General features: G+C 39.3%; 1 protein-coding gene and 1 long non-coding RNA gene across 3 annotated transcripts in view; one reads left to right on the forward strand and one right to left on the reverse strand.

The window, feature by feature from the left end:
* EDNRA (endothelin receptor type A) overlaps positions 1 to 12,659 on the forward strand; it is a 57,829-nt gene that overhangs the window by 42,613 nt on the left and 2,557 nt on the right. Inside the window, exons 4-7 of the mRNA XM_036117136.2 lie at positions 2,105 to 2,303; positions 6,328 to 6,480; positions 10,422 to 10,555; positions 10,977 to 11,085. Of these exons, the coding sequence (XP_035973029.1) occupies positions 2,105 to 2,303; positions 6,328 to 6,480; positions 10,422 to 10,555; positions 10,977 to 11,085 (595 nt within the window). The remainder of the gene's footprint in view (positions 1 to 2,104; positions 2,304 to 6,327; positions 6,481 to 10,421; positions 10,556 to 10,976; positions 11,086 to 12,659) is intronic.
* Positions 1 to 12,659, reverse strand: part of LOC118551383 (uncharacterized) — a 42,142-nt gene that overhangs the window by 7,796 nt on the left and 21,687 nt on the right. The window contains exon 5 of one of the 2 annotated variants that reach the window (XR_013446500.1): positions 3,912 to 6,416. The exons of the other annotated variant lie outside the window; for it this stretch is intronic. This is a non-coding gene — a long non-coding RNA (uncharacterized LOC118551383). Of the gene's footprint in view, positions 1 to 3,911; positions 6,417 to 12,659 lie in introns of those variants that run through there. 2 annotated transcript variants of the gene reach the window in all.

Genomic DNA, 12,659 nt, shown 5'->3' on the forward strand with positions numbered 1-12,659 from the left:
ATGGAAATGTAATCAAAATCAACGTGATTACAAATGAAAATAATCTAATTCTCAGTCATGTGGGTTTGCTACACTACACGCTAAACATTACTTCTGTTTATTTAAAATGTTGAATTTACATTAAATTATAAATATGTAATATTCTGGGAACTCATGGCACATTATAAAATGAAGCTGCTCTCTGAATGTATTCATCATAAGAACATGTTGACCATATTTTCTTACTCAAACTGCCTTCTATCGCCAATCCTGCCTAAGAAATCTGGCTTTCTTACTCCCTTAGGAGATACAGCATTTTATTTAAATCACCTTTCCTGATAGTTGCTCTAAGGGAAAGGAGAAAAGAAATAGATATAACTCACTGACAGCCTCAGGATATAGACATCCTGTCTCCATTCCTTTTAGCTTTTACTGGACATCAGGCTGCCAGTCTAATAAGGCAACAAAGAAAAGTAAACAGAAATAAAAAGCAAAATAAATAGCAGTCCTTATCCCACTGGAAATAACCATAAATTTAAAAATGCAACCTTGGCTATATCGTGAAAGGATTTTCTTGGTCTGTTTGCATAGCTGTATTTTATTCTCTTCTGAACTAATCCAGACTTTTTTTTTAAAGATTTGTATCATACACCAATCTTATTTACCCTAAAAATCTTTTGCAAAAGACATTTCTCCAGTAAATCGTGTTATATCTATGCCATGTGGCATCATCGTGCATACCCAAAGTATAGGTTCTAATCTATGGTGAAGAACTAGGTAGCATAATTCCTATGACTTGTGTTTTCATAGATGTACTGAAATGGAACACTAAATATAAGGGATAGGGGTAGCTTGCCTTGGCTTCACTGACAAATCTTTGACGTTAAGTCACGTATCCTACAAACCCATGTGCACCTGTCCCCAGTGCCTTGGTCTGTTTTACAGTCTTCTTCTGGCATTATCTAATGAAAGCTATAAAAAGAGAATGTTTCCTTTCCATTACAACAGCAAAAAACATTTCAAGAATGAAGCCACAAAAATACCATACCACGTCACAGGTCCCATCTTAATAGTAGGTCTAAAAGTCGTTAGCATCAGACCATCACATTAGGTCAAAGCAGAGTTTCTGAGACCAAACTTTCTCTAGACTTAACATCGAAATGTGCTTATTATTACAAAAATATTGAAGCAAAAAATAAGGTAAACAACTTCTTAATGCCAGTTTGTTTTTTGATTGACATCATTGTTCTGTTACATTTATGTTCTATATTTTGGTATGAACCATTCTTTTCTATTAGATTGTAAACTCTAAAGATTAGGGACAAAGGTATCTTTAACTCCATTTTATCTATTCTAGCACGGGACATAATGGGAGAGATACAGTCATTCTTTGACATTTACCAAAAATGTTTACTTTTTAATGCTGTCACATGGCACAAGGCCACAGTACAAGATGTACAGTGAGAGTAGAGGAAAGGAGAAGATGATGGACTATTTATGGCTACTATTCACTTAAGGGTATCTAGATCTACCTCATAGATAATGTTTCAAGTTTCTTTTTTTTTTTTTAATTTAAATTCTAGTTAGTTAACATACAATGTAATGTTGGTTTCTGGAGTAGAATTCAGGGGTTCATCACTTACATACAACACCCAGTGCTCATCATAACAAGTGCTATTCTTAATACCCATCACCCAGCTAGCCCATCCCCCACCCACCTCCCTCAAGTTTCTTTTTTACTATATAAAAAGAAATAAGATATGACCTGAATGAGTACCAGCAGCTTTCACTAGTCCTTCCATCATCCAATTCTTCCCCCCATGTAAAAAAACACAGGCAAATCTATCTGATGCTGCCACATTATAACCTGCCACAAGATTTTGCTGAACCCCAAATGAAGATCTCAGACTTAGGCCTGCTGGGCAACTGATTCCCAAAGGGGTGGAACTCGTCATGATGCCACTTATTTTTCACATCAGGGCTCATGGAAAGTTCGTAAAAAGCCAATGATTCGTCATTGGCCAAGGGGAAGATCTTTCCAGCATTTCTAATTTCTTTAATTGAAATAAATTTTAAATTTCCTAACAACTACTTTCCTTCACCACCACCCCCCTTTTTTTTTCAGGTACAGAGCAGTTGCCTCCTGGAGTCGAGTCCAGGGAATTGGGATTCCCTTGATCACTGCCATTGAGATAGTCTCCATCTGGATCCTTTCTTTTATCCTGGCCATCCCTGAAGCTATTGGCTTCGTCATGGTGCCCTTTGAATACAAGGGTGAACAGCACAAAACCTGTATGCTCAATGCCACGTCAAAATTCATGGAGGTATGGAGAGTATAAAGGAAATTAATTGGGGGGCAGGGGAGGTCTTCATTTATACTTTACCATCACCAAGACTTGATGGTAGTCTCTACAATGTAGTCTCTACAATGCCCAGCGTGGTTTACTCCGTCAGTTCACTCATATACTTTTCAGTTGCGTGAAAAGTACATGTTACAGGAGGGTTTCGCTTCTTGAACAGAATAACTATTTTGTTTTCACTCTTATAGCACAGTTGTAGACACGACTGTTGTTCTGCACCAAACAACTCAGAATCTGAAACAAACTTACTCAGTGTTCAATTCAGTAGTACATATACTGAAGCAAACTGAGAAAAAAAGACAAATGTGCTATTTGTTTTTATAATAAGTAATACAGCACAACAATTTCCATCTGACAGGCATGCTGATAGGTATTTTATGTTACTTGGGCATATACACATTGCTCACATTTTTTAAAAGATAGATTTATTAACTTAAAGTAGGAAGCCATACTTGCATGTACTTATATTCATACAAATTCTGCATGTAATATACAAATAATATAAATTTGCAGAACTTCTTAAAAAGTGTTTTAGTTTGGGGCGCCTGGGTGGCTCAGTTGGTTAAGCGACTGCCTTCGACTCAGGTCAGCTCAGGTCATGATCCTGGAGTCCTGGGATGGAGTCCCATATTGGGCTCCCTGCTCAGCAGGGAGTCTGCTTCTCCCTCTGACTCTACCCCCTCTCATGTGCTCTCTCTCTCTCTCTCTCATTCTCTCTCTCTCTCAAATAAATAAATAAAATCTTTAAAAAAAAAAAGTGTTTTAGTTTAACAAATTTCCTTGTCGTTTAATACACCTGACCACATTGATGTTTCTCTGAAAAGTTTAATTATGTAACTGAATGTATTGGAAAACATGTTTAAAATGCACATTTCCTTTGCCAAACTAGTCAAATGTGGACTGAGGAGAAAAACCAAAAGGATAACTATTTCTCTTAAATCGGCATAATTTAGTGCTTTGATGTAGGTTTCATGCAGCTCAGATTCCACATTTAATCATTTACAGACATCTCCAGGTATGTTTTCCTAACATGGAAAATTCACAAAATTAGTGGTTTTACAGTTGACCAGTTCTCCTCTTTGGAAATTCGTTATTTTAAATTTAAAAGTATTCTTGAACTAGAGGGTATTATGCTAAGCGAAATAAGTCAATCAGAGAAAGACATGTATCATATGATCTCACTGATATGAGGAATTCTTAATCTCAGGAAACAAACTGAGGGTTGCTGCAGTGGTGGGGTGTGGGAGGGATGGGGTGGCTGGGTGATAGACATCGGGGAGGGTATGAGCTATGGTGAGCGCTGTGAATTGTGTAAGACTGAACAATCACAGACCTGTACCTCTGAAACAAATAATACATTATATGTTAAAAAAAAGAAGATAGTAGGAAGGGAAAAATGAAGGGGGGGAAATCGGAGGGGGAGATGAACCATGAGAGACTATGGACTCTGAGAAACAAACTGAGGGTTCTAGAGGGGAGGGGTGGAGGGATGGGTTAGCCTGGTGATGGGTATTAAAGAGGGCACGTATTGAATGGAGCACTGGGTGTTATACGCAAACAATGAATCATGGAACACTACATCAAAAACTAATGATGTAAGGTATGGTGATTAACATAACATAATAAAATAAAATTTAAAAAAAAAGTGCTCTTGAAAACTGCCAAACTGGCAATGGTAAAATGAAGGTATTCTGTTTATCTACTGACCTTTTTATTAAGTCAGTCTCCATAGTGAAAGAACAAAGTAGATGGCAGGAGGTTATCAGAATTTGGGCACTGGGAATAAGCAATCTAGATACTCCTGACTAAAGTGTTAGAAAGAAGAGGCTCAATATAAGAAGGGGCTTACTAGCCTTCAGGAGTTCAATGTCAAGAAGGGGCTTACTAATCATGTGAACTAGACAAAATGAAATGGGCTGTTTTGCAAAGACTGAGTCTCCCGTATAGAGTGGGCAAGCAAAGGCTAGCTACCTTAGGGGGTTTCAGTAACAGGTAGGAGTTTAAACTGATCATTTTTTAGATTCCATTCCAAGCCTGAAGTTTTCAGATTCTTTTTCTCCTCCTGTTCTTTTTTTCTCATTTGATTCCCCAGTTTGTGTTCCATTCTTTCCTCCTCAACTTTGCCCTAACCTAGGCTGGAGGGAGGTCCCCCCACACCCTGGCTGATGACATCAGTTCAAAAGAAATATGTGACCCCTTTCTCTACAGGCCTCTGCCTTGGAGGGGGCAGGGGACTCCGCCCAGACCCCTCAGGGGTCAGCTACCAGACGCTCTGCAGCTACTTCTGCAGCATTCATACCCGGTCATCAATGCATCTGGAAGACGGGGGTACAAGTGAAGGGGGTGCTCAAAGGAGTGTTTGTGTGCACTCAAAGAGTTCTGATTTTTTTTTTTTTTTTGGTTTTTCGACTTCAGTACTGAAATCTTTCTACCGTGTGATGTGGAGAGGGAGATATTTATATGAACACATCTGAATAAACCTACTCTTTTGGTAGTTTGCACTAACCTTAGGATAGAATTCAGGGGTCTGTGAACTTAAATGGAAAAGAAATTACATATTTATTTTCACTAACTTCTAACTGAAATTTATCATTTCCTTTTATTATGAATGTAGACAACAAACCATAATCATATTTAACAGAACCATTTTATTTCCACTAATAGAAATAATAGACATTTTCATGTCACAATAACAGTTGGATAATCTTGAAATATCATTTATGTTCATCATTGTTTCAACTTCTGATAGTTATTAGAACCACCATTAGATTTTTCCCTTAATTTGTTAATAAACACATTTATTACTATATCAGAATTTTATTTTCAATAGTTCAGTAGCTGTGTTTAAATGTAATTGGTTACCACTGTAATCTTATTTTATTTTATGCATATAGAAGTGTTATTCTCAGAAAGGATTATAGCCTTCACCAGACATCCAAAGGAATCCATGGCATAAGAACAGTTAAGAACCTCTGCCCAGAACTTTTTTTCCTCAGGAACCATTTATAGATTATTTTAATAGACATGTTACAAATGTAGCCTACTGGGCCTCTTTCTATATTCAGCAACTGTCCAGTTTTTCACAGAGCAGCATGATTATTTTTTACTGTGGGAACTGAGATGATACAGGAGGCCGCATTATCCTTCGTAAATAAACAATCTGGAGAAAGAGCATAGGGAAAAGCATTTCTAAGTTGGTGATTAATTTAGTGGGAGGAAGAATGTAGATATAATTTTCTAATTTCCATTTTTTATTGGGTACTAAATTTTCTCCTTTAAAAAGACATAAAACTGAATAATCCTCGCATTTACAAATCCTGCCCACAAGGAGATAATGCTAACTATGCCTTTAGATAAGATACTCGGCCTCAGTAGTTTCCAGGTGATAAGTATTACAACAGTGAGAAAGGGCATGGTTTTTGATGGCTCAGACTGGCCGGCTGCGAGGTCACATAGCAATCATACCAGGCAAAGGGTTAACTCCCAGGAACCAAAGCTACACAGACAAGCCATTCATAACCTTCGCTGTCACCAAACAAGATTCACATTAAGTACACTTTAACCACAAGGGGCAAAAGGAAACCAGGCACTAGCAAAATTTTGAGGCTCATCAATAAGTAAAGATAAATACATATTCTGTATATCTCAAAATCATGCTTTATGAGCTTCGGAAGGGAATTCTTTTTCTTGACTAGGGCTCTCCCATTGTGTAATTAAAACCAACTTCAGTTCATAAAACGTATCTTTGTCAGGATAATTTATTTTGAAGTGCCATTCCTTCATGTGCTTTTATAAATCCAGGATGATTTTTGGAGTTTCCACTTTAATTGAGTTCTGAGCTTCAGCCCCAAGCCCTTTGCCACAACCAGAGGGCGTGCACATAAAAACATTCCTGCAGGCGTGAAGATTTTGAAGCTGCCAGAGGCACTGCCCAATAAATTTAGATTATAATGCCCCTCCTTTTCTCTCCCTTTTCTTCACCTTACAGTTTTACCAAGATGTAAAGGACTGGTGGCTCTTCGGGTTCTATTTCTGCATGCCCTTGGTGTGCACTGCGATCTTCTACACGCTTATGACCTGTGAGATGTTAAACAGAAGGAACGGCAGCTTGAGAATTGCCCTCAGTGAGCACCTTAAACAGGTAAACCTCATAAGCTCGTGAAAATTTGGCCAAGACTGATTTGTCCCAGACAACAGAAAGCCTACATACTGTATTTAGCCGATGTAGCCTGGTTTCCTAAAAATATAGTGTCTTATAACTGTTTTCTTTACAGTTATAATATTAGGAATTTCTTTCTTTTTTTTTTTTTTTAGTTTTATTTATTTATTTGACAAAGAGAGACACAGTGAGAGAGGGAACAGAAGCAGGGGGAGTGGGAGAGGGAGAAGCAGGCTTCTCACTGAGCAGGGAGCCCAATGCGGGGCTCAATCCCGGGACCCTGGGATCAAGCCGAAGGCAGACGCTTAACGACTGAGCCACCCAGGCGCCCCAGGAATTTCTTTTGTGAATGTGGAGAGCCTGCCGATAAAACAGGTGGCCCTGGGGGCAGGGCCAAATAGAGAGGAATTATTATTTAGTTTGCCAGATTTACTCTTGGCAAGTCTGTGAATTGAACTGGGCTTGGCACTGTGCCAGGACACCAAGAAGCAAGCTTTGCAGTCTTGGTGCAGAAATAAAATACAAACAATTAGAAAACAGAATCACAAGGTATGTATGGTAGAAGTAGACTGTGTTGTGGGAAGCCAAGGAGGATGTAAGACCAAGTCACAGAGACACTTGTCATGAATGAGGAAATTGAACTGTTCATAAAGGATTAATGGGTTTGATGGGGAAGGAGAAGACAGAGGGCATTTTAGGTGCGAGGACAAGAGCCCAGTAAGAACATGGTGTGGGCAACATGCATTTGGGGTGTGGGAAAAAGAGATGAACCTCATTAGAGAAATATCTAAGGTAAGACTCATGATAGGATATGGGATTGGGTACAGAAAAAGAGGTCAAATTTTTGAGAGCCCCAAAATTGTACATATCAACAGGAGAATGCTGTTGGACCTCCAACCCCCACCCCTCAGACAGCAAATAGAACAGATACAGCCATGGCTTTAGAGGGCAAACCTTTACACTTATACTTGCTGGCTCTGTGATGTTGGGCAAATTGCTTACTCTCTCGGAACCTCTAGTTCTTCGTAAAATACGTATAATAAGACCTGCATCTTTCTGTACAAATATTAATTCAATTTTAAGTCTTAAAAAATTAAATAAAATGTATATAATAATACATCAAGGGGATTACCTAATGCATATACAGTGTCTAACAGAGCTCAACTCATAGTAAGTACCCAGAAAATGTTTGATATATATTAATTCAAAGAGTAAAAGCAGGACTACAGGTAAGTTCTCAGTCTCAGCAGAGATGTAAGAACACCCAACCACACAAAAAGCTAATGAGTTGTTGATGGAGCCAGTAAATCTGCCCTCTACAATTGCCATACACAAACACCATTCTTCATCAGCAACTCCTTTCCATTACTGTACTGATTTTTCTGAGCTTCAGCTTCTTATCTATAAATTGGGCATAATAGTATATGAATTGATATCACTACAGAAATCAAAGGAATTAAGTGCATACATGTACTTTGTAAAATCTAACATGCATACAAATGGTAGCTATTATCTTTTAGTAAAATTTAACAGAAAAAGTATATTGAGTATGACTTTGTTCAGGCATGAATGTTTCGAGGGCTCCAGATGGGAAATATATCAAGCAATTCTTGCCTCTCACTCCTGCAGTGGAGGTAATTAATTAGAATAGATTTGTAAAAAGCAAAAAACAAAAACACAGTGTTTTTCAATGTTGAGTTTTTCATTAGTACCATGATTGAGCCTGTTTAAGCTATGAATGGTACCTGCTCTGAAAATAATTGAATAGGGATTGGTCACGAGGATAATAGGATGCTTCTTCACATTTCCATAGCATTCTTTAAGTTTCCAAAGAGCATGTTATTTGCTTATTTGATGCCTCCAAGCACCCTGTGATATAGGCAGGACAGATGTCCTTATACACTTGTTTTATGAGATTGGCTCATCCAAATGGAGATTAAAACTGAAGTCTTGGTCCTATGAGGCATTGCCTAGTGTCACACCCAAAGCTGTAGCAGGCTCTAACAGCAGGAGAGCAGGCCCGGCTGGAAGGCCTTCCACTGGGACTGTGGGGAGCTAAGCTTACAGTGAAAAGCCCTGCCGCCCTTTGACCAGTATCCAGTATATGGCTCTCGGTCATGCTTCCTGCGTGGTTTTCTCGAATTTCTCTTCATTATTCTGACAGCAACTTTTATCAGTTAGGGATTGTGTTTGGATGCTGGTAGCAGAAAACCCAAAATAACATTGAGTAAAACAAGTGAAGGTTTCTTCTTTCTCCCACAGCAAAAAAATCAGATGTCACTGGTTCAGTGCTCAAGGGACTCAGAAGCCAGGGCTCAGCTCTTTTGCTGACTTTTCCTTTAGAAGACAGGAGATACAGCTCTACCCTTATATCAGATTTCCAGGCAGCAAAAAGGGAAAGAATATAGGTCACCTTCGTGTGTGTGCATCAGAGGACTAGCCTCCACTTTGTAGTAGCTTTTCCAGAAACCTCACACAACGATTTCTACTTGATCTCCGTGGTCAGACTCTGTCGGGTGGCCTTGCAGATGATTAGCCCGAGCTCTCTTGCTGCAGCAACAAAATCAAGGATCTGACTGATAGTAAGGAAAACTGGAGAATAGATACTGGTTAAGCAAATACCAGACTGCCATGGCAACATATTAATATTAGGTTTTGAAGGATCGTCCTCTTTGAGGATGTGCTCAAGGGAGATAGCCTCTCCCCCAGTACCCTCCTTTTCTCTTTTTCTGATCACACTGTCTTTCCACGTACACAAAAGGACCCTTTAAAATGAGCCCCTATTCCTACAGATTGGAACTCTTCATTTTCTCAGTTGTTGCTCAGCTTGTATGTTCTCTGAAGCCATAGCCCAGCCTCCCACCCAATAACTCTGAAAGATTAAAGAACTCCAGTCCTTTGGGCTAGAGCAGCAATTGGTGACAACTGCCTTGAAATCTTTCTAAATGGCTCTATTAATCATGTGGGTTTATTGTAGGCTTCCCATACTTAATGCTATATGCTTTGGGTTGAACCAGCATTACCCTGCCAAATTCTGTTTTCAATCAATTTTATTTTGACATTAACTGATCCCAGTTACAGACAAGTTGCATTTTATGTTCCTATTTAGGCTTTCAAATGCATGCATTGTAATACTCAAGCATGATGCACACAAATGTCTGGTTGCAGATAATTCCTAACCTATGATTTTTCTGAACCCTACTGCTACCAGCATCCAAATAATCCCTTGAACTCTAAATTATGTAAACCTTCAAACCGAAGTCGGCCCGGGGTCAACATGTCCCAGTCGTTCTAATCGTCATTGCTGATAATCCTTTACCCTCATCCCTCTGTTTGCAAACAAGAGGTCTTTGGAAGCTACATGTCATTAATAAAAGAATTTTAAAAGCAAAAGAACTCCCAATGCTAGCTTTCTTCAACATCAAGAAATGGAGAAAACACATTGCTATTGGCTTTTTCTCTTTTATTCCCTACTTCTGTTTTCTAAATATCTTCATAGATTTGTTTGTTTTTTATCATGCTAGGTTCTGTCACCTTGACTGCCATGCTGTCATTAATGCTAGTTAGGCTTTTAGTTAACCCTTCCCCCCATATAGTCACCTACATGCGCGCGCGCGCACGCGCACACGCACTCAGCTCCAGCCAGTTCCCATTTCCCTGACCTGGAACTTCTGTCCTGACCCTAATAACCAGCTTGAGGCCACCATCCTCCCTGGCAGCTGCCCAAGAGAATCATTAGCAACTCCTTGATTAGAAAGTTGGACTTCAAATCTTGACGAGATGGAGGCACTGGGAGGAGCGCTGTTCTGGCCCTTTTTAAAGTAATTCTTTCTCTGCTATCTACTGCTTCCTTTGTGTGGTTCTTTCCTCTAGCAGAAAAACACTAAACTTATTGTACTTTTTTCCCCCTCGCTTTCCTTTAGCGTCGAGAAGTGGCAAAAACAGTTTTCTGCTTGGTTGTCATTTTTGCTCTTTGCTGGTTCCCTCTTCACTTGAGCCGTATTTTGAAGAAAACCGTGTACGATGAGATGGACAAGAACCGATGTGAATTACTTAGGTACGGGCCCGTGTACTCGTTAGGAAATCAGAGTTTCTCTGATTGTCGCGCTTATAATACTTTTACAAAACCATCTAGTCTACAATCTCGTTAGCCCTGAAAATTAAAACTGCAAAGTTGATTATTTTTCTTTCGCTGACATGGCCCGTGACTGATCCCAGAGTTTGTGCGGGCCATATCTGTAATTTTGCGGCACCCCTCCTGGGGCTGTGCATCATGGTTTGAGCTAACCAAGTGGCAGGTATATCCGTAAATGTTCTGCAGAACTGAAACTGCCACTTAAACAAGGACTTTAAAAAAATTCTGACTGCCACCTATAAGGAATGGCTCCTGGGCAAGAAAAATGTTTATTCTAGGGATAAATGCTAGTTGCAGATTGAAAAACATTATCGTCTAATTATTCTATTTTCTTCTGTTCTAGTTTCTTGCTGCTCATGGATTACATCGGCATTAACTTGGCAACCATGAATTCCTGTATAAACCCCATAGCTCTATACTTTGTGAGCAAGAAATTTAAGAATTGTTTCCAGGTAAGACTGTTTTACACATACCTTTTTAAGGACAACCAAAGGACTACATGAACTAGCCAACAATCATGGCTAATTTCCAGTAGAGAAGTGAAAATCCTATTTTGTTACCCAGACAGAGGGTCAGATTGTCAGCATAAAGCAATATTGTCAGAAAAATTGTCCGAAAAGCAATACCAATTCAGACAACAAAATATTCAGGGGTTCAAATAAAAAGAACTAACTTAATAACATGTTAATTTTGTATGCTGCTTTAGAAAGAAATGCTCAACTGTAAGCTCTAGGCTCCAGAAAATACACACAACCTAGTCATGCCTCACATTACCTTAGATGTTAACCACAGCCTCAACAAAACATGAAATCTGCTGTTAAAAAAGATCTTGCTAAATAATAGGATATTTAATAATAGCCTCTTCAAGAAAAGGAAATGCTTATTGCCCTAGCAATCTGAACTAATGTAATTTCATCTGAAATCAGTTTCCTTCTGTTCTTCAAACTTCCTTGCAGCTAAGCCAATCCATGTCTTCCAGAAGCTCCATGTACTTCTTCCTGAGGTATCATCTCTCCAGTTCCTGGGACGATTAGCATGGCATTAATCCTAACTGGATTTTGTTATCTTTGGCCAGGATGTTTCACCTCAGTTTATGGCACATATTAGGAAGAGTAGTATAGAGGTCAAGAGTGCAGGATCTGGAAGCAAGCAATCTTGATTTACATCACAGCTCTGTACTTGCTAACTGTCTAATCCGGGTCCAGGTGGTACCCCTCCTGCCTCCTAAGTTTGATCATCTGTAAAATCAGATGATCACTGTATCTATCTCATAGGTAGGATTCAGTGGGTTAATATATGTTAAGCACTTGGGACAATAGTAAGCTCTCAGTAGGAGTTTTTTATTATTAGGGATAGAGAAGAGAGGAAAAACCCCATGACTTCCCTCATGGAATGGACCATCTAGAAGGAGATAAACATACCAAAGAATCTTACAAACAGGTGAATCTTGGTATAGAAGTTCTAGCTGCTACCTTTTTGAAGTCTACTTGATAATGTTTACAAGTCATGAAGTGCTCTAAGAAAGATTCTGCCCAAGGAAGGATTAACTAAAATGCTGCTCATAAGTAATCCATCATATAATCTGGAATTAACATCCTTTTAATAAATTTACATACTAATTAGAGGGGAAGGGAAAATCAAGGTACAAACTCAGAAATTAAACCTACCTTTTGACTGATCTTCATACAGAGGCAGCATATGCAGGAGAAAGAGCTTAATCTAGAGAGTCCTGGGTTCTAATTCCAGTTCTGCCTATTTCTCCTCTAAGCCTCCCTGTCCTCATTAATAAAATGGGGAAAATAGCACCTACCACCTAAGGCTGTGAGGAGCATCACATGAGGTGCCCAAAGCAGAGAGCCACACAGGTGATGCACTCTGTAGAAATGCCAGGCCCCTCCGGACCTTCTCCACCCATGCCCACCCCAAGTCATAGGACACGCTCCCTTGGGCCAACACTGCCTTCCCTTCCACTTTGATTTGGTGAATCACTAAAACAAGAAACAAGGGATCTATTTTCTCTTCACTA

Source organism: Halichoerus grypus, chromosome 3 (genome assembly GCF_964656455.1).
Source record: "Halichoerus grypus chromosome 3, mHalGry1.hap1.1, whole genome shotgun sequence".
NCBI classification, from domain to species: Eukaryota; Metazoa; Chordata; class Mammalia; order Carnivora; family Phocidae; genus Halichoerus; species Halichoerus grypus.